Source organism: Myzus persicae, unplaced genomic scaffold (assembly GCF_001856785.1).
Source record: "Myzus persicae strain clone G006 unplaced genomic scaffold, MPER_G0061.0, whole genome shotgun sequence".
NCBI classification, from domain to species: domain Eukaryota; kingdom Metazoa; phylum Arthropoda; class Insecta; order Hemiptera; family Aphididae; genus Myzus; species Myzus persicae.
The window spans coordinates 20318-42712 of NW_019104015.1; the positions used below are offsets into that span (position 1 = coordinate 20318).

The following is a 22395-nucleotide window of genomic DNA, read 5'->3' on the forward strand; positions in this document are numbered from 1 at the left end:
TTATTAAAATAGATAGTATTTTATATATAATGGACTGCCTGCACTTTACTACTTTAATTTGTTCCCTGTCGTGTAAAAGTCGTTGTTTCATAAGCAAAGATCATTAACCCAGCGAAAATAATAATTGTTTAAAAAAAAAATTTATATTCAATTTCATAAGAGAATTTTTGAAAAATGAAGCTCGCACAATTAAAGTGTCATTTACAACTGGTAAGTATAATCAAATTGCACAATAAAACCACACAAGTTTTATTATTTCGATGCTAACATTTTAATTTTTTTTTTTCACATTTAGCTATTTTGTTCAGTTTCAATAAGTTTTGCTGAGATTTTAATTGGTGGTTCATATGTATACTCGTCTACACTTTTAACACAACTTCGCGAACCTTCGTCAAATATAAAATTAAATATTGAACAAGAATCTTGGATTAGTATGTACCTTGACCTACCTACCTAAATTTTTATGCAATGATAACGAAGTTTAAAATAGTTGTGTACAAAGATAAATTTAAAAAGTATTAGAGTAAATATTCGATATTTTTTTATTTTTTAAGCACCAGTTCAGTAAAATGTGTGTTAATCACACAAATTTGTTTTTTTTTTCAAAACGATTTTTCTTTCATTAAGATGAGTTATTTTTTTTATTCATTAACCCTCCTCCCAAGACACCTTAAAAAATACTTTCAATTTTCTTGGGAACGGAGTATTTTCTTTTTTGTAAACAAAATTAAATTTTATAAAGTGTACCAATAGGCAATGCTTGAATACTTGTATCAAATACTTATCCAACACTGAAAACTAATAGAACCTAACCTTAAAATATTTAAGTTAGCCTACTATTGGAAAAACAGTTTTCTACGGCAGTTATTTTTTTGGATTACAGAAAACATTTTTTATGGTACATTTAATTATAATCATTAGATGGCAAGAATAATTTTCACAATAATAATATAATTTCCTTGATCCTTGCACAAAACCGTAAATTACTGTCTACCAAGTTTGTCTTAATATATAAATACGATAGTACTTATAATTTAAAACATAGTAGTCTTCTAATATAATTCTAACTTTAATATTGATACTTAAGTGAGAAATGACCATGATCACAGAAATTGGAAATAACATATTTATAGACTAATCTGTGCTCAAGTGTACAGTCACTTATAATAATCTACCGTTCTAAGCCACTTTAAGAAATAATACTCCAATTTTGTCATAATTAAGGTTAGGTTTAGTGTTTGTAAAAAATAAACTTATTTTTATTTTTATTTTATAATGAAAAAAAAGTAAGTCCTAATCTTAAGGCGTTAAAATTACATTTAAAAAATGGAAAACAAGGTAAGTACAATAATGTCTGACAAACAGTTGAAAATAAGCAATAAAACCAATAATTCAGATAGAAAAATACGGTAAGTAACACGATATTGTAGGTAGTTCTTTTTGTACTATTCCATACTACGAGTTACAGCCTAAGCAGTATTCCAATAAAATCTATAAATCGATATATACAAAACTTGTAAGGAATTAAATGATTCATTTTTCTATAGATATTTGATATAAATAAGATTATGAACAACAATTATTTGATAGTATTAATAGTTTGATGAACAATTCTATTACCAATCATCACTGAACCAGGTAAACAATTGTAAAATCCCTCCAAATAAAATATCTCATTATTATGCACGTTTAATTTATAGACTTATAACTCGTAATACGTTTTACATATCATTTAATATAACATTAAATTAATTAGTATTCATTAACATTTTTCGCGGCCCTGCGTCTAAATTTGTTTAAAATTAAAAGGAACAGAGCTCAACAATTGGTAATGCAGGCAATAACTCGAGGCTAGGTCAACTAAAACGGTAAGTTTAAAATTGAAGACATGAGAATTATTATTTATTAGTACCTACATATTAAGTATTTGAGAATTTTGTCTAGATATATCATAAAACATTATTGTAGAAGTATGTAAAACATTTTAACTATCTAAGACATATTTCAATATGTTATTATTAATTCTTTAAGTGCAGCAGACAACAGTAAGTAATAATATATAGATGGGTAGGTAAGTATTGTACATCAGGTAGACAAAACAATTTTATTTTATTAAATACGTATTATAAGTAATATAATTTTTTATGTTCCTAAAAATTTTAAATTACTAAAAAAATTAAGTTTTTATACGGCTAGACAAGTAATCAAATAACAGCAGACTGTTTTCAATAAAAAGGTTTAACTGTTACTTGGTAAGTATTTAATTTAAATTTCTGATGTCATATCAGAAAATATTTTTACAGTTATTACTATAAAATGGATTTACATATTTTCTCCATTAAGTGTGTCAAAGAATATCTGAATAAATAATAAGGTAAGTCGGTAAGTAATTTGGATTTACCTTTTTCCTTTTCTGATAACTATGATAAAAGAGCATTAAGGAACATTTAATACACGAAAATTCCAAAAAACTTAAAGTTTAGTAAAATACAGATTTAGTGTCAAAAAAAAACAATTAAAATAACATCACTTTCAAAATCATTAATCCAGGCATGTGCATAAAACGGTTCAAATTAAGGTCAAAAACATTTTATGTAATTCCTAAAAAGTTGGTTAGGTTACCTATATCTTAGTGGCTTAGCACGGCAGTTTACTAATAATCTTGAGTAGTATAAAAATGTTTAGAACCTACTGAATTTTAAGTGTTTGTGTATAGCGAGTATCAACCACATTTTATCACACAACCCGAAAATGTATTATTATAAATTAATTAGTTTATTTATCGATAAATTTGAATTATATTACCTGCACACAGCACTTATATGTTAGATAATTTATACTTAAAAGTAAAAAAATATGTGATTATATTATTTTTTTAGCTAGTATTTCAATGCTTCTAACACCTGTTGGTTTAATCATTACTGGAATATTAGCGGATAGGATTGGAAGAAAAAAAGCGCTTCAAATATCTTTCATACCGATGATTTTAAGTTGGTTAACACTTACGTTTGCTAACTCCTACACAACGATTATGATTGGAAAAATCTTACTAGGATATCCTTTTGGTAAGTTCTAGTTTAATTTAAGCATAGGTGCTATATATGATTACAGCGAGATCGAAAAAATATTTTTAAGTACCCAACCATTAGTAGCAGAGTAATATAACAAGTTCTGCATATTGCTATACATTGACAGTTAATTTAGTATTCTGCTTTTGGTTCATTGGTTCATAATCATATAAAATACGAATAGGTACAACTAGAAATCTTAGTAGGTAGGTATCCAACTAGTTTTTATCTACCCGCATGTAAAAATGTAGTCGATCCCAATTATTTCGTTCACCCTCAGTATCTGTACGGGGCATTTGCTACATTGAAAAGCAGTAATCCTACAAAAAACAGTTTTTAAAAATATCTGAGTAAATGGCAAAAAAGTAAATAAAAATTGTTTGTGAAACTGATTTCTTGAAGTAGTTTAAATTGCTATTTTAAATTCATGTCTCCTTAAACAATTAAAAATATATAAATATTAAAGTTGAGTAAATATCGACCAAGTTGAAGGCATTAGAGCAGGTAAGTTTTTCAAATGTATGGGAAATAAAGTTATTAACAAGAATCATCAGACATTACAACAAATCGTAACTTGTCTTAAGCAATTTCTTTTTAATGTGAATTTTTATGACAATTCATAAAAATAGAACTTTCTATTAGTAGAAATATTGAGTGCAATTTAAAATAAGTCTTCTTCTTTCTCTAGTATGATTATTCTCTAAGAGTTTTTGCCACCTATCTCTTTCATGGACTACCTTTCTCCAATCCTCAACTCACAGAGTTTTTAGATCTTCTTCCACCACGTCAACCCATCTTTTTCTAAGTCTTCTTCTGGGTGTTTTTCCTTGTGGTCTCCACTCCAATACTACTCTAACTGCTTCATTATCTCCTCTTCTCTTTAAGTGACTTACCCGTTGTATCCTTTGACAATTAATAAAGCTTGTTACTGGTACTAGTTCCAACAAATCGTACAGCTCTTTTTTATATCTCCTGTGTTCCCCTCCGTTTAATCGATGATAGGTAAACATATTTTCCTCAATACCCTACTCTCGAAAGTCCTCAAGTTTCTATCTGTTTGTTTGGTCGTCGTTCAAGCTTCGCAATCATACGTGAGAGTCGGTCTCATAATAGTCACATCTTACTTTCGTTTTCCTAAATAGCATTATGGAGGTAAAGAATTTTGAATAGAACTTTTTTTGGACTTCATTTATCCGAATACTTATTTCCCTTAACCAGTTATTCTTTGTGCTTAACGTTGCGCCCAAATATTTAAAATCGCTAAGACAAGATTGAAAAGTGCAGGGGACAGAGCGTCACCCTGCTTCAGCCCGGTTTCCACTGTAAAAGTTCCTGATGTTACATTTCATGTCCTCGCTTTGTATTTATTCGTACATAATATTTGAATGACTGTCTCTGTGGGCTATCATAGACCTTTTTAAAATCTATGAATTTAATTTGCCACATATTCTGCCTAAATTCATACCTCTTTTCAATTATTTGACCTAATATGGATAGTCGTTTTGTGGTTGAACGGCCCATTCGAAAGCCGCATTGGCAATCACTTAGGCACTCCTCCACATAAAGGGCAATGCGATTTAGTAATGTCCTAGAGAAAACTTTGTACGCAGAGTTCAAAAGCGATAAATGAATTATATCCCTCTATAATTTTCACATTTTGTTTTGTCCCCTTTTTTGTGTAGTGGTATGATAGTTGCCTCATTCCAACTATCCAGTACTCGTTCTTCAATCCATATTAGCTGAAAAAATCTTTAGATCACTACGTGGCTAACTAAAGGCGCTTTCCAATTTTTAAGCCAAATATTGCAATTTTCATTTCTTTTAAACTAACATCCTCTATGTGGATTCATATTCGGTACGTACGACTAGCTTAACTGGCATCGTACCTTTTAGTAATTTTTTAATGTATCCTTTCCATCTGTCAACTCTTGACAATAGCTCCATTAATATTTGTCCGTCTTGGTCTTTGATTACATTCCATATTGAGTTGAATTGCTTAAACTGTTAAATGACTAAACATCTTTCTACTTCCCCTAAGTATATTTTCATTCATTGCAGTCTGTAGTTTATTGCTAAACGATTCATTTTTATTTCGTTTGACTTTTTAACTTGATTTGAGTAGTGGTCCGTGTCACAATCGGTAACTCAATGGCTTCTTACATCGTAAATCGTACTGCGGTATCTAGTCTGTACAAGAACATGGTCAATTTAATTCAGGGTTTTTTCATTTGCCGATCTTGGCTTTGTGACTATCTTTGTGTGGAAATTTAGTACTTCTAACAGTTAACCCATTTGTGTTGCAAATTATATCATTCGCTTGTCATTGTCATTTCTGTGACTGCACACTTTCCTTCCATATACACGGAAATTACAGTGATTCCAGTCCACATTTTGCATTAAAGTCACCTAATACAATCTTTATCAAGTTTCCAGTGATACTCTTGTATGTTTTGGTCAGTTCAAAATAGAAGACATCTTTCACATTGTTTTCTTTACTTCTGTTGGTGCGTATCCAATTATTATACAAATATTAATTGGCTAGGGTTGATGGTTTATATTTATATCCATTCAGGTATAGGATTAAAATTATTAATGTACGATACTAATGCCCTATGAACTGCAAAACCGCTACCAAAATGATGTATATTCTCCAATCCAGAGAAAAATATTGTGTATTCTCCAATCGTTAGCTGCCCCACACTCAGCCATCTTATTTATTGTATGGCTGCTACTTTAATGTAGTACGTGTGAGGACATCAGCTAAGTTTTGGCTTGCACCTATTTTATATAAGCTCGTCACATTTCATGTCACAATCTTAAAATCAGCTTTCCACTTTCAAAAACCAGTCTTAAATCCATGTAATCTTGTCCAAGGCGTAGGTGCAGTTGATTTCATAACAAAGTTCTTTTTACTGGGCAGAGTAGTTAGTCCTAAGCTTAACCTCCAATCCGGAGGACCAGACTGAAAATTTTCTACATTTTAGTAGGAGCTTAATAAAATATTATTTTTACCAATATAACAACTGATGATTTTCGTTAATATCTAAATGCTTACCTGATCTAACTTAATCAATTTTTTTTCATTTTTGAAAATTAGGACTAAAAGAATAGGTATTTAAAAAAATGGAAGTTTAGTAAATTTAATAGATTTCAGTTGAAAAACAACATACCAGTTTTTCATAAACAATAAAAGTCCAATGTAATATTTTCAACACTTTCGAAACGCAAAGGTTCCTAGTAAAAAATTATAATACTAATACTAATTTATAAAATTTATAACACTCATGTAGATAGTACAGTCACCTAGTACATAGTATTATTCACAAATTCCAGAAGACTTGACAATAATAATTATATACATATGTCTAAGTACATGTGGATGTCTTACATATATTAAGAATTAATTAATATTGAAGGTGCCTGTTCCCTGTAGAAGAACAGCACGGATGAGTCATGACGCTATGACCGATAGCTGATGTTAGACGCTGAAGGGAAAACGAATCTTAGGCTGGGCACATACCAAACCTCCTAACCTACATCACACACCACTTTTTTTTGCTTGGGTGTGCGTCTTGCCCAAGGATTTGGTCCCAAACTTAATCAAATTCAAATCAAATTTCAAAATTTGTTTTATTTTTAAAGCATTTTTGAAAGTTTCAATATGATTAAAGCTCTGGTTGGGTTTCGAATTCATAAACATATAACTGTATGTTTGACAAACCCTTAATAAGATTATTACCACCTACCTATACCTACCATATTATAATATACGCCACAATAAAATAATAATGTTCACATGATGTCGTGACAGGCGCGAGCAGTTGCATGTGCTTGTACTTCGCCGAAGTGTTTCCGGCGCACTTGCGGGCGCTGCACGCCGCCGGTCCCACGCTGTTCGTGGGCGTAGGCATGATGCTGGAGTGTGTCCTGTCCATGTACTTCCGGTGGCAGACAATAGCAGGCGTGCTGAGCGGATTGAGCGTCTGCGGCTTCGTCGTGTTGTTCTGGGTGCCGGAACCATCCAAGTGGCTCCGGTCCAAAGGACGGGACGCCGAAGCTGACAAAGTGGACGAGTGGTTTGATCTTGAACGCGTTGACCCGGGGTGCGCCAAGTCGGGGGGCGTAAATCCCTCCATCGAGGGTGGAAATCTCTCCAGCCACGCGTCTTGTTGGTCGTTGTACGCTCAGCCGACCGTCTGGAAGCCCACGCTCATCACGCTGACGTTCTTCGTCTGCCAGCACTGCAGCGGCGTGTACGTGCTGATGTTCTACACGGCTGACGTGCTCCGGGATTTCCGATTGCCATGGGACAGCGTCACCATAGCCGTGTTCATTGCTGCCGCACGCGTGCTAGGCGGCCTCAGCTTCGGCATGCTGCACCATATCAAGCGCCGCACGCTGCTTGTAGTCTCCGGCGCCTTGATGGCAGCGTCACTAGCGTTCATCATCGCGTACATCACAGCGTTCCGAAACGTCGAACACCCGCCGTACGCCGGCACACTTGTCATCGCGTTCGTCGCTTTCATGTTCTTCGGTCTACTGGGCATCGTTCCACTGCCTTGGATACTCAGCGGCGAGGTGTTCCCAATAGCAATTTCGGGTAAGCGTCGTATTATGTGATGTATTGATGCCGAGATACACTAAACATTTAATGAATCAATAGTGAGCTAATGGTCCTATTAATACGAGTGAGTGGCCAATAATTGGTTCATTAAATTTTAGTGAACCATTAAGTTATTTAATCAATTGTTTATGCAACATGGCGTAACATTATTATAATCCCCGCGTGTCGTGAATGCTCGGGTTTCAAAAAATCATGGGTTTGGGTGCGATCTATATGCAATCGTGAAGTGTGAATCCACAAGTGCAGAATCTCAGGATTTTGCACCTCTGCCAAAAAATCTTGAAGAACTGAGCAAAAATATCGAGAGGCAACAGTTTTGTTACATTTTACAAGTTACTATGTTAGTCGTGGTTGGAGACGACGGGTTTTCGTTATCGTTACGGATTCTTAACCGTCAGTGGCGGGAGGGAGGACTTTTGAGTAGTAAATTTAAATTTAATACTATAATATATATACTACTTCAATGTTGAAGGTCACTTTATTAAATAATTATACATCGTTTTGAAACCCGGACATTCTATGCTAGTAAACTCGCCTAGTGCTATCGACTCTCTAGTGTATCATGATACGGATCTATTAATTTTAAGTGAAGCATTAAACTAATCGATTTTTTATACGATTCAAGTATTGACATTACAGTATAGAATACATGCATTCTACACCTACAAGTTAGGTAAATAACTATTAGTTTAATGTTCTGAAGATGAGTGTTTATTGTTGAGTATGTATAATATATATAACTGATGGTATTTATCTGCATTGTCTATAATATTATTATTTATTCAAGAATAAGTATAATGAAAATAAATTTAGAAATAAATTAATCCACAAATCAACAAAACTAAATATCGTCTTAGTGAATTGCTATAATTTATAATTGATAATCATTGTTACTTTGTGATAGTTTATTTTGATTTTATAAAATACAGCTAATACAATTTACGAATACATGCAAATTATCACGTAAAATAAAAGCATAGGTAGTTTGTTAGAAACACAATAAATACTAATACAATTATATATATATAATTATATGTATAATATAGTATAATTGGTGTATAATAATAGCGGGAAATTGGAATACAAATAAGTTAGCCCTTCCCCTCATTTCATCATATCCTGCATATATTTATTATCATTGTTTAGTATTTATACGTTCGAAGGATTTATCCCGTAGAAGATAATTGAGCATTCAAGCCTATAACTACTGAATTTTCTTTTTTCTTTTATTTAATTTTTTCTTTTATTACGTGCTTGTGCAGGTGCCATGAACGGATATGTACAGACGTTTGGATACATCTTATGGTTTTTGGTTGTCAAAATGTATCCATCGTTGGTGTTACAATTTGGAATAATATGTGTTTGGTCGATATTCACCATATTCTGCGGTTTGAACATTTTATTCGCCATATTTGTAATGCCAGAGACAAAAGGAAAATCTTTAGACGAAATCTTATCGTATTTTGAACCGGAAAAGAAAACAAAAAAGCTCAACTACGTGCCGTAATAATATTTTATTGTTCGGTCATTAATATTATTATAATAATGTCTATACACTAAAAAACAGAAAATAAGTTTTAAGTTTTAATATTTTTTTTACAATTTTATTTGTACTTATATTTTTTAAATGTATAATAATAATATGTATAATACTATATTATTTATATAAATATAGATAATTGTCAAATCCACTTAATGAATTCGTTCTTTGTACCTATCCATATAATATATGGTATTATCATACTCTATAAACAAGAAGTTAACTGCAGAAGTTATGAATGTGCGTGTACCCATATCGAATTTAAGTGTGAAGAAAGTATTTCCACATAATATATTATTATTACTTACGATGATGAAACAGATAAAATAAAATATTTATTTTGAAAAGTTGTAATTATTATAGTACAGGTGTTTAAAAATCACATTCGATAAATAATTATAATGATACATTTTTTTTTTAAATACTTACTTCGTTACCTACCTATTATCGTCTATTACCTATACATTTCTCACTTTGTTTACAATTTATAAAACCAACTTTTTTTTACTACCTATGACACTTTTTGAAATTTAATGTTGTACAATAAATAATAATATACATAGTGGGAAAAAGTTTCAAGTACCTGAAAATAATATTATTTGAATAAAAAATATAAAAACTAAAATCATTATTTATCGTTTAAATACACAATTAATTGTCAACGCCAGTCACCTTTTGAACTTGAAATGTCTACAAACAAACATTGTGTTCATTTATCTTAGATAATTTTTATGCGTAAGTAAGAACAACTTATTAGAAAGCCACTTATTATTATAAACATTAAAATAAGTGATAATAACACTCTGCTGTACAGGTGTCTAGAGAGTCAACGAAGTGGATGAGTTGAATTTTATTTTAATTCGATAATATAAAATCAAACAATTCTGAGCGAAGGCAGTCAGCCTAAATTATTATTAAGCATATTTTATGCTATTATTGTGATTAAATCAATTTATTTTACCATTATAGGCATTAGTACAACAATAGCTTAAATTTATTTTTGCTAAAAAAATCACATTTGAAAATATCATTCTGTGTGTAAAATATAAAAATATACTCTAAAAGTTCCTCCATGTATCTCCACGAATAATATTTTTAAATTGCAACAAACTAACTAAAGACGTTATTCTTGGTTTTGCTATATATTTTCGTTCATATTAGAATTTGAAACGGATTTGATTTGTTGGTTACAGTATGAACTATTTAAGAAAATCCTTGTTTTAAATTTTCAATCTTTAGGTAGGTATAAAAATTTAACATTTTATGATATTTTAACTACAAAACAATTTGAACATTTTCGATATTTTGATAAACCTTGTAAACTTTAAATATTTACTTATAAAAAAATATCATGCCTATGGATCTTTTTGACAATTTAAGGATGAATATCTAATGTCTAATTTCAACACTCGCAAAAAATGTATTTGAGTTTCTGATAAACTTTTTTTTTTAAAGATTTAAGATATAAATAAAAACATTTTTATGAATTTCTAACTCGAAATAATTTACCTTGTGATTTTGATGAATTTTGTCAACATTTTAACTTTAGACGTTCACAAAAAATTATTGTGGATTTACACCCAACATTTTTTTTAAATTTTTACGAACAACAACTTATGAGAAACGTTGTATTACATTTTCAAGTTTTTGACTGAGTAAAACATGATTAACAACAATTAACAATAATTTTAAAAAACTTATAAAACACGACATTTTTTTATGAATTTAAATAGCTCTCGTGGTACTAGCAATTGCTTATATAAACATTCAGTAAAAATTTCATCTATCTACTGTTATTGTATATAAAGTTACACAAAAAAAAACAAAATCGATTATTCGATTTTAAGTCGAAATTGGTTTTGCGTAAAAATCTTAGTTTTTTGTCAATTTTTTTTTTTGTTTTTCCTGACGGTTTAAAATTGTATGCATAATAACTACGAAATCATTTTCAAATTGTCGTGATTTTAACAAATTATGTTTAAATTTGATCTTGAAAAGCTTTTATAAAAAAAGTGTGCTTTAGTTTTTTGGAAATGTTTAAACTGCTGCGAGTAATACGAATAATGTAGGATCTTGTATTACACGTTCAAGCTTTTATACTCAAACAAACAGAATTGTATTCAGACATAAATCGAAAAAACTAAAAAGAGTCTATAATTTCAAAAACCTAAATATATTTATGTAAACAGTTTTTTGTAAAAATATTCATTCGAACATTCAAACTGATCATCAGTTACTGATGTCAGTAGGTAATTAAATTATATTTTCGTTCGAAATCCGATACGCGTAGAAGGTAATAGCTATAGCTTTTGTCAACGTTGTATGAAAAAGATTTATTCGTAAGGCTTTTACGTATAAGGAACGGCGTGTGGGCTTATTTTATTACTTTGATTTTGTAGATCTCTAAAGCCCTGTAACGACTACCCTTTTAGGTATGCCATAGCTAAGGAAAGAAACGCAATAGTAATCGGCACGTGAAGCGGACTCAGACACCTAAGTTGAGACCACATAGCTGCAGACAAATATTTCCACCTACAAAATACTTAATATACCTATATTATAGTAGGTCGGTTGGTGTGACACGTTTTAGCCTACAATGCAGACTCGATCGGTCCTCGCAAGTAAAATTAACATAACAATTCGGATGCCACTGTAGTTCTCGTCCCGTTTTATTTCTCTGCTGGTACTGGACACCATGCCATAGTTTAAAAAACGTAAGTTTCAACTAGCCGAAACAAAAATATTTTTTTGTTAGTAAGTGTGTTTTATTAACATTCTACAGCGCGGAGAATTACTAGCGAAATCCATCGTGTGTACTCACATAGATATAGTTCTATTCCTAGGAGGAATAATTCTGATTAACCGAATTGAATTAAGTGTAGCGTGAGTGCGGCAAACTAACAACGTTGTAATATCGTTGCCCGACCTACAATTTAAATCATGATAGAATATACAGAAAGGTCGACTTAAATCAGTTAAATCTGTACGGTGGTTATCTATACAATAACTATAAAGCCTAACCTAACTCGACCCGACCAAATTAGCATTGCCTATGTGCAGGTTGAACAAATATTATAACACGATTATGTTAATAGGTATAGATTTACCATTTCAAATACATTTGGAAACTAGGTAGGTATACGTCTTATAAGTCACAAGTATTTTATTATAAATATATATTTTTCATTACCTACGGCTGTTGTCCTTCAACTGTTTTATTTTAAAAATAATGAAATATTCTTGAGGATTTTTATTTATTTTCTCCAAGTTTTAGATTTTAAACTCCAGAAAAAATACCGCAGATACCTACATGAAATGTTCACTGAATGTTTATATCCGCATTTTCTATAGACCATACAATCTTCAAAATAGTTTGACTCGCGTTAAACTATTTATAGACACATCGAATTTTCGATCATTATTAACTTTTTTTAAATTAATTTCTATAAAAAGTTTTTCACTCCGTCAAAAAACTGATCTATTACAGTGACCCACTTGTAACCTCCTGTACAGTAGGTAGAGCAACATCCTACACTTGTCCGCTTTTTATGATTACAAATCATATTGGCCAATTATTTCTAGTTAGAAATTCATAAACAATTTTCTTTTAAGATTTGAAAACTTAACACACAATTCCCCTTAAGTTTCCTACATTTAACAAGAAAAAAAAATCTTACACGAAAGTCAAATTCATTAATTAAGCGCCTTTAAATAAGGTCACACATTGGATAATCAACCGTAAATTAACAAATTATCATATACGATAATAATACGATTTTCTTTTTTTGTTCTCATTCATAAAATAATATCCGTAAGTACTTGAATTTTTCATCATATATTTATTTAATCATTTAATTTTCACGACAAAAGTTTTCAAAGTATTTTGGTTCGTATTCAGTTTTTTATAGGCATTTGAAATTTGACTATTTTTTTATTACATAAATGTCAATAATATTTTATTTTTTTGGTTCATAAAGTTCGACAGTTTAACACAAGGTGCATAGGTATTAGGTACCCATCATAATAGTTCCGAAATCTTAAATATCCATAAGCACAATTTTTTCGAAATTCATCATAATCTTAACAGTTTGTCAAATTTTTCTTTGTACATCTAAGATTTGAAGATGTGATCCAAGATTTCTCAAAAGTTTGTATACCTTTATAAAAGAAAATAATGTCTACCTGGTTTACTCAAATTAAATTTTTATGAGCGTTTGAAATTCAAATTTTTACAATATGTTGGATACCTAGTTATAAGTCATAGGTAGTAGGTAATAGGTATACACTCAATTGCTTATAATGGAACGGTTTTCATTAGTTGTAATTCAAAAACAAGTTACCGTAAATTCTTGAAATTTGCAGTTTATGTTTATTTTATCATTTTATATGCTTGATAAAATTTTCGAAACATGTAAACTCATATTGTGTTATTTATAGACATTTGAAATATGAAATCAAAAAATCAACCTGTGCTTACGGTAAATTCTAATATACATTTTACTGTCAAAAGTTGATTTCATTATTAAAGTATATAATATTTATTATTGTATTATTGATATTGTCCATAATTGCTACTAGTATGTGTTTTACTTTTATTAGTACCCGTGTAAGTCAATTATTGTAATATTGCAATATTTTCAATTAGTGCATAATATAATATTATATTTAAAGTAGGTCGTGATTGTATACTAAAAATCTGATAGCAACTAGCCAACTAGGTATCTAATATTTGTCTATGCGAACCTCACTAATAAATTATATTACAATCATTTTTGTAGGAACAATGAAACCGAAGTAAAACCAGAGTATTGGAGGTTTGGAGACATAAGTACACGATCACAGAATGTTGAGATTACGATAGGTAATTACGATTTAACTTAAACTTGTCAACCCGTTATTTTCGTTTGGATAATGACCTACTTACCTCGTTTAATATAATTATAAGCTTAATTTTATAATTCGTTACCCACAGAATACGTTACCTACCTTTCTAGTATTCAAACTTGCCTGTATAATAATTACCTACTGATATTTATCTACCTAGTCTCCAAAAAAAAAAAAATAAAACATTGAAAAATTCGTTATAGACGTGCCACTAGCAGTTGAGTACAACGTTGTGCACTTGTGCGCACAAATAAAAACTTGAAAATGTACAATCGTAATTTTTGGAAGGCTATAACTTCCAAAATAATGGTCTGCGAACATTTTTTTTGCACCGTTTTTCCACTTAAACTCGTTGGAATAAAAATAATTGAAAAATCGATTTGGAGCTGAACTGCAATTGTTCCTTTTGATTTACTAAAAACAAATCCTACGACCAACATAATATCAAGACCATAGGCACATAATAATTATTAAACAATAAGATGTTTATTGTACTACCATACCTAAATGTAGTATATTTACAAATCGCATTCAGCAAGCCTCCGTGGCGCAATGGCTAGCGCGTTCGGCTGTTAACCGAAAGGTTGGTGGTTCGAGCCCACCCGGGGGCGGTTAACCTTTTGCAAATTTTTTCTATTCCACCGACTGCTAACGTTGGTGATTTTAGTGTGATGGTATGTGTGAATATAACTCCATGTATAATTTTGCAAGGCTGAGCCTATTAACGAGTTAAAAACTTAAATTAATTATACTTTGATTTCTTAACTTAACAAATAAGTTACTTTTGAATGTCCATTAACGTCTTAAGTTTATTTTTTAATCAACGTGAAATCAACGAATTAATTCATCATTTTAAGAAATAAGTTAAGTTAATTTATTTTGTTTTTAATTTTTTTTTGCATTTCATTATTTGAGTCTATTGTCATGTCCTATTGTCTATGACATTTCAAAAAAATATTTGCCGTGAATTGTTTCAAGTTAAAAATGTTATATTTTTTTCAATTACTCTGTGTTCTAAAGGTAAATAATTATTTAATGCAATTTTTTTTAGCATAAAAATGTATGCTACCTATTTATGTTTAAAGTTTAAGCTTCTGGTTTAAGTATACAGGGTGCGGCATAAGTCGGTTCCCCAATTAACACAGCAAATTAAATATCTATATTTTATATAGATTTATAAAAAAATTAACTAATTATAAATTAATAACAATAATAAGCAGTTTTGCGATAACAAAACAGCGGGAACCGACTTATGCCTGTATATATACGTGACTAAATGTATATTATGTTAAAATATTATCCAGCTATTTCAATTAATTTTGCATCTCTCGGTTTAAATTATATTTTCATTTCTAATATAATTTTAAGTTAGGTAAGTAGTTTTAATATGATGGATATAAATAAATAATTATTAAATTATGTAAGTATAAACAAGTATACTCACTTAATATTTTTGTATCTTACTAAGTATATAATTCCAAGTAGGTATCTATTTAATAAAATATTTTGTGATTTTTTATTACATAATAAATATACAGCACTCCATTACAAACATATATTTCTTTGAAAGACAACTAAATAATACTAATTTTTTACTTTTGGTATTAGTTATTATTTATTAGTTTATTACTTACTACTTATTAGATAGCTAACTACTGTTCTTAAAAATGCAATATAGGTACTGTATGAAAAAAAAAATTGGTATTAACTTTTAACTTAACTGAGTTAATCTATAATCAAATTAACTTTAACTTTGAACTTTTTGTTATTGGTGCATAATTACTTAACTTAACTGAGTTAATAAAATCATTAACTTACCCAGCCTTGGTAATTGGTTATTATTGGGGCAGAGAACTTGTAACATATTTTGCATATTTATTTTGCACGATCACAAAAATAGCAGAGTGAAAAACAAATACATTTCATTGTGAAACAAAGCTAGTTTTGAATTTTTATTTTGCATATAAATGCACAGTTTGAGTTTTTTTTTATTTTAATGCATATTTTTTCGATTCTATACAATAAGATGCATATTTTCAATAATTCATTATTTTATTAATATTTATACAGTTGACATTTTTATTTAATTAAATATTTAGTATACAACCAAAATAAGTAGTCATCTTAAAATTTTGATCATATTAATATTGTTATTGACTGTTCCCATATTTTTCCTAGAGACACGTCTTGATAATTGCCAATTAGATTTATTTTGATTTATTTTATTTATGTACAGGTATTGTTCACCGCATAAGATATTATCAATACCGGCCACGGAGACGTCGGTCGCAGACATCAAAATTTAAATTAAATAAATTCATACAAATTATCTTACTTTTTAATGCATAATTTTGTAATGCATTATAATATGCATAATAATATTAAAATCATATTTTGTACATTTTAGTGCATTTTTGGTGATTTTTTAGAGCTACAAGTCCTCTGTCTTAGTTTTACGGCTGCCCGCAATCAAACCAGGTAACTGATACTTTCAAAAGTATGATACCTATTTGAAAAACACTGGGGACTTGAGGAGTTTTAGCCACAAACAACTGGCGAGAGGTAACTTTTAAATTCTTTCAAAATTTATTTATCTTTCATTAATTCCATAGCTACTTTATGAAACTTAACGGTATTTATGGATTTTATTATTTATATTTCAACTGCAAAGATAATTTTTTTTTAATTGGTTTACAAATATAACATCTAGGTTGAAGGTATAATATAATATACCTAAAATTTAAATACTTGAAATGTAAATATGCTTGTTTTTCCATAATTTTTTTTTTAGTTTTTATTGTTTATTACACCACCATAAGTACAAATTTAATTTAATTTTCTTCCAGAAACAATCTCCCGAATAATGGACTGAAACATTTCTAGTGTTCCAAAAGATGATGTTATTAAACATAAAAACAAATCAATATAATGAACAATGTTATTTGCTAAAGAGCAAGAACTCCAGAAAAGTATGATGCAGAACTATAGTTATTATATAATTAAACGTAAAATCAATTTTTTGACCTTATATAATAATTATCATAATTAAAACTAACCAATAAAAACAATTTGGAGAAATCAATATGAGATATCATTTAATAAATAAAACAAGAACATCAAACATGTAAATTTTCTTCTTAATTTGTATGAAGTCAATCCAATCCCCATGCAAATTATTTAAGTCTCGGTCAATAGAAACATTTAATTAACTACAAATTAATTTTAGGAAATTTAACTATACATATTCAGCCTGACAAAAATAAAGAGTACCAAATGAGGATCATACTATTAAGGAAAATTCTATTTGAGACTTATTAACCAGAGAGAAGTATAATTTCAAAGTAAATATTTTTATTATTTTTAGTTAAAAATATAACTTACTATTTGAAAGCGTTTTTAGTAATGAAATTAATGTGTCATGAAAAAGACATATCACATATAAGTAAGATCCATAAATATGTATGATAAATTGAATAATGAAATAAATTTGTAAACATGAAAAGGTAATAAAATTACATTTGTTTATTTTTAATGCCTTAATGGTAAACAATTTTACTAACTCCAGTTACCCAAATAGTCCACATTCAACCAGTTTTTATGCATCAAGAGGAGATTCAACCAGCAGGTACCGAAAAATATTTTGGAATCACCTGTAAGTAATAATACATTTATTGAAGAATCAAAATAGAAGGTAAACCATTCATAAATGAACTAAATAACACGACTTGACACACCAAAAAATAATTAGAAATAAAATGAGATCATTTTACTGCTTGATGGCAAAAAGTAAGATATGATTTTATACATTATGAAAATTTCGCACCAAAACCAGAAGTAGTTATACTTGTGAGTAGTAAATTGTGGTTAACCTTATCTTACTAAACACTTTTTGGAAGTTTGTATAAATGGTATGTTCATAAATCATAAGATACCAACACTTCGTAAATATGTGTATAGATTGGTAATCGGAATCAAAATCCCCAGGCTACAATAAATATTACTCACAAACACATGCAAATTATTTTTTTAAACTCTAATTAGTATAATTACCAGCATTATTAATATTAAATTACAAATACACTTATAGTGTAGTAATATATCCTTAAAAATGGAGAAAATGTCCAATTTTTTTAGCTAAAGATTGAACATATAAAGTATTATCGTTTCTTGTAATATTTTCATTATAATGTAAATAAAATATTATTAGGAAGCGTTTTTACAAGTTTTATTTTATATAGATCATTGATTAAATTAGATATATATATATATTGATTTGTATTTAATCAATGTATAGATGAAATATTTAAAATATTATAAAATAAAAATAAAAATGATTAATGTAGGTACTCAGTAAATCATTTATCAAAAGTACAATTGTATACAGGTTATCAAATTGTACACTATAATAGGTAACATTTTAAGTTCTTAATTCTTATATCGTATATAAAATTATCAAAATGTAGTAGAAAATAACCTAAGCTAAGCTAATGTAAAAAAAAATTATTTCAGTTATTTAATTTTACAGAATTATACATTATTTTGCAATGTTATTAGTATAAAGTATATATTTGTAATTAAATATTAATAATTACACTAATTAAGAGTTTAAAAAAATATTTGTTCAATAATTTGCATGTGTTAGTGAGTAATATTGCATCCTGGGGATTTTTTTCTGGGGGTTGTTCGCTGTGGGATTTTGTTTCCGAAATTTGTAGATTGTATAATAAAATAACAAAAAGGGGCTGAGTGGACTCAGGCGTCTGTTGCAACTTGCACCGTCGCTGGTTTGAACCTCGGTCACCGGGTAACACTTTTCTCCGGGCAGACACCTGTCCGGAGAGTTAGGCAGCCATCCCCAACCGGGATGGCAGAAACCTACAAGTGCCCAATCAAAATTCTGCCATACACAAACACACACACAAGTTAAAAAACCTACCGTTTCTCCCGCCTTCAAACCAACAAAAAAAACCTACAAATAGCTAATGGCCATAATCGCCGGGCTTTTTAAAATCAATAAAAAAAAATATATATAACAACAAAGGTTTCCATAAAAGGTTTTACACATTTAATAGTTTTATTATGTAGATTATATTTTGATAATTACTATTTTTACACGACAAAATCTTTCCTATTTTATTGTAGTTAATAACATTGAAAAGAATTCTACTTTATAATTGTGTTAATAAAAGTAATAAATAGTTATAAATTATACAATATATTACTGTCAAGAATCAATAAAACATACTTAAATTCAATATAATCCTTCACATTGCATAATTAAATATTGTGATTTGTGAAACATGTTGTTGTAAATTACAATTATAAATACTTAAGAGAACACTACACTGATATTTGTTGTCCTCCACGCCACACAAGTGCATAACATACCAAATTTTAAGCTCAAAAATCACGTTCAGCTCAGTTAGTTTAAAAATTAGAATTAATTGACACCTCTAACAAAATTTAAAGGTGATATTATTATCTAAGGCATCACTTAGGCTTTTTACAACATTATAAATTTCAAAGCAAGTTATGAATATTTAAAAATTGTAAATTGTTTGTACATCTTAAAATAGTTATAGTTATAACTCAACAAATGTCAGTGTAACGTCCTCTTAAGATGTACGTATCAGCATGTTATCTCCATCCTACACACGCACAAAATAGCTAATTTTTATCCACCAGCTTCAATAGTATGCAGTTTTGATAAGAGAATTGACCTATTATCAAACTTTAAGGTAAGAACATTATCCGTGTTCTCCTAATTGGTTTTTTACGTTATTGTAATTTTTAAGTGAATTATGAGAATTTTAAAATATCAACCCATAAGCCACTTAAACATTAAAACACCGTAAAATAAGTTGTAATATGATTCAATTTAGTCCTTGACTTCGGGAATGTCTTCCATCAAAACTCTTCACGTTTAATTATTTCATTAGTTTTCAGTTTAATTTCAGTTCCATTGAACTTATCTGCAATAAAAACAAATACATTCATCAACTCATTTTAATATTACATTTTACACACATGTAGTAACATTTTTATGTATTTTTACTCGGCCTTTCTAATGTTTATAGAAAAATTTCAATACATTTAGTACATAGAACATTGTATTAATTTGACAAAAAAAAAATAAGTTATTAAAAAGAAAATATTTTAGGAATGATTTAGTATTCAAGACTATAAGTACCTCTCACGTACAGTACCTATAGTAAGCTGCTCATTATTCAGGCGAGCACATAACTTACTTGATGAATGATGATGCAATAGACAGTACACAGAAGTGATGGGGGAATTATTTGATATGTCAAGTGGTACTTGACAGAAGCATTAAAATAAGTAGTAGATAGAACTCATAAAGCATTTAGTCCACAAATCATCTTACATCTAAATTCAATACATTATTTGTGGATTTTGCGATGAAAACATGATGCAATATTGTGACATATCGCTGGTAGGTACTTTCTTTCCAAGTGTATGTAGGAATTAAATCAAATTATTGTGTAATTAATTAAATCAGATCAACAAAGGGAAAATTGTATTGATTGTCTTTTTAGATTTTGTTGTTGATATTAACATTCAGTTAACAACATTAAAAAAATATGTTTTTATAAACTTGTTTCCAATATATTCTATTACACACAATTATTTTAAATCAATGTTCCTTATTTGCATTTAAAATTATTTATTCATTAAATCAATCAAGATATTACAGAAGTGTACATAATTTACTCTTACTCATATAAATATTTTGTTATTATCAAACAAAAATTGTACAGTAATTGATTTAATGTACTTAAATTTTACAATGATAAAATACGATTTTGTTTTAAGTATAATGTAGATAAAATAAGAAAGTAATCAAGATTTATGCTTAAATTTTATTTAAATGAAATAAATGTTGTTCAAATGTCAATATTTATCATTTCAACATCATATTTTAGATATATTTTAGCATAAACAAAAGTTTTGGAATCATTATGTTAAATTATGAATATAATGAATCTTAAACTAATAAAAAATCATAAGTATTATACACTATATTATAGTTACAATATTTAATAAGTTGTAATACTATATTATAAGTACAATCTGGTTAATTGTATACCCATTATATTTATGGCATCATAGATAAAATGGAATAACAAACCAAGATAAATTATGATTTTTATATAATAAAAAATAAGCCTTTTATTCCTTTATTTGTTAAATTATTTCTTACATTGCCAAGCTAGTTAATAAATCAATATCTCATTATATTTTATGCACACAACATTAATATACAACAAAACATAAATTAAAAATAACAATTTTTATGCCCGGGATATATTTATTTTCTGATACATTAATCATATTATAAAAAAATTTTAATTTTAATGTACTTATTAAGATTATAATATAATAAAAATAATAATTTTTATACAGTTATAGAATTTAAGTGTAGGGGGTTTCAATAATATGAAAATATAAATGTAATTCAGATTAGATAGTTCAACATTTTTCACCAGAGTACACTGGTATTAAGCCGGAGGCTGACTTTAATAAACATTGTAATATGTAGATTTAAACTTAATTTCTATTTACATAAAATAAATATAGTTCAAACATCAATATTCATCATTTCAACGTTATATTTTATATATATTTTTTAACAAGAATAAACATTTTGGAATTTTTATGTAAATTATTATTAAAATAAATCTTTAACTCAAAGAAAAAAAATTAAACGTATTGAACATCACATAGTTACTAAATAAATGCAATCTAGTTGATTTTATTTTCATTATTTATATGGAATAATAGATAAAATGGAATGACAAACCTAGATAAATTATGATTTTTTATTAAGCCATTGATTCCTTTAATTAGTAATATAATTTTAGTACAGTAAATTATTTTCTACATGGCCAAGTTATTTAATAAATTAATACCACATTATAATTTATGCTCATAACATAAAAATGCAACAAAACATAAATTAAAAATGACAATTTTAATGTACAAATTAATAATTAATGTAATAAATGTTAGGTGATAGTTATATTTTATGTAGAATAAAAATAATAATTAATAGTTATGGAAAAATTTAAGTGGCATTTATTGTTTTTAGTTCAATAAGATGAAAATATGTGTAATATTATAAAATAAAAGTAATTTTTAATACTATGTTAAAATATTTGATTTAAAAAGGTAATAAAATATAAAATCTCTAGAGGTTTTGGAACAAAAACATAATAGTAACAATTTATGAGTATACAACTTAAACTTAAAACATGTAA

General features: G+C 28.5%; 1 protein-coding gene and 1 non-coding gene across 2 annotated transcripts; both read left to right on the forward strand.

Annotated features, from left to right (window-relative positions):
- Nucleotides 1-9: 9 nt before the first annotated feature.
- Nucleotides 10-9253, forward strand: LOC111037613 (facilitated trehalose transporter Tret1-like). Its single transcript, XM_022320279.1, has 5 exons — nt 10-210; nt 296-431; nt 2880-3065; nt 6880-7668; nt 8955-9253. Exons 1-5 carry the CDS (start codon nt 175-177, stop codon nt 9197-9199), a joined length of 1392 nt encoding a protein of 463 aa, XP_022175971.1. The 5' UTR covers nt 10-174; the 3' UTR covers nt 9200-9253.
- Nucleotides 9254-14654: 5401 nt separating this feature from the next.
- Nucleotides 14655-14727, forward strand: Trnan-guu. The gene has a single exon. It is a non-coding gene; the product is annotated as a tRNA-Asn (tRNA).
- The last annotated feature ends 7668 nt before the right edge of the window (nt 14728-22395 follow it).

Coding starts and splice junctions, on each gene's coding strand:
- LOC111037613 (XM_022320279.1), top strand. CDS start 175: ATGAAGCTCGCACAATTAAAGTGTCATTTACAACTG. Junction 3,066..6,879: donor CTTACTAGGATATCCTTTTG/GTAAGTTCTAGT, acceptor ATGTCGTGACAG/GCGCGAGCAGTTGCATGTGC. Junction 7,669..8,954: donor GTTCCCAATAGCAATTTCGG/GTAAGCGTCGTA, acceptor GTGCTTGTGCAG/GTGCCATGAACGGATATGTA.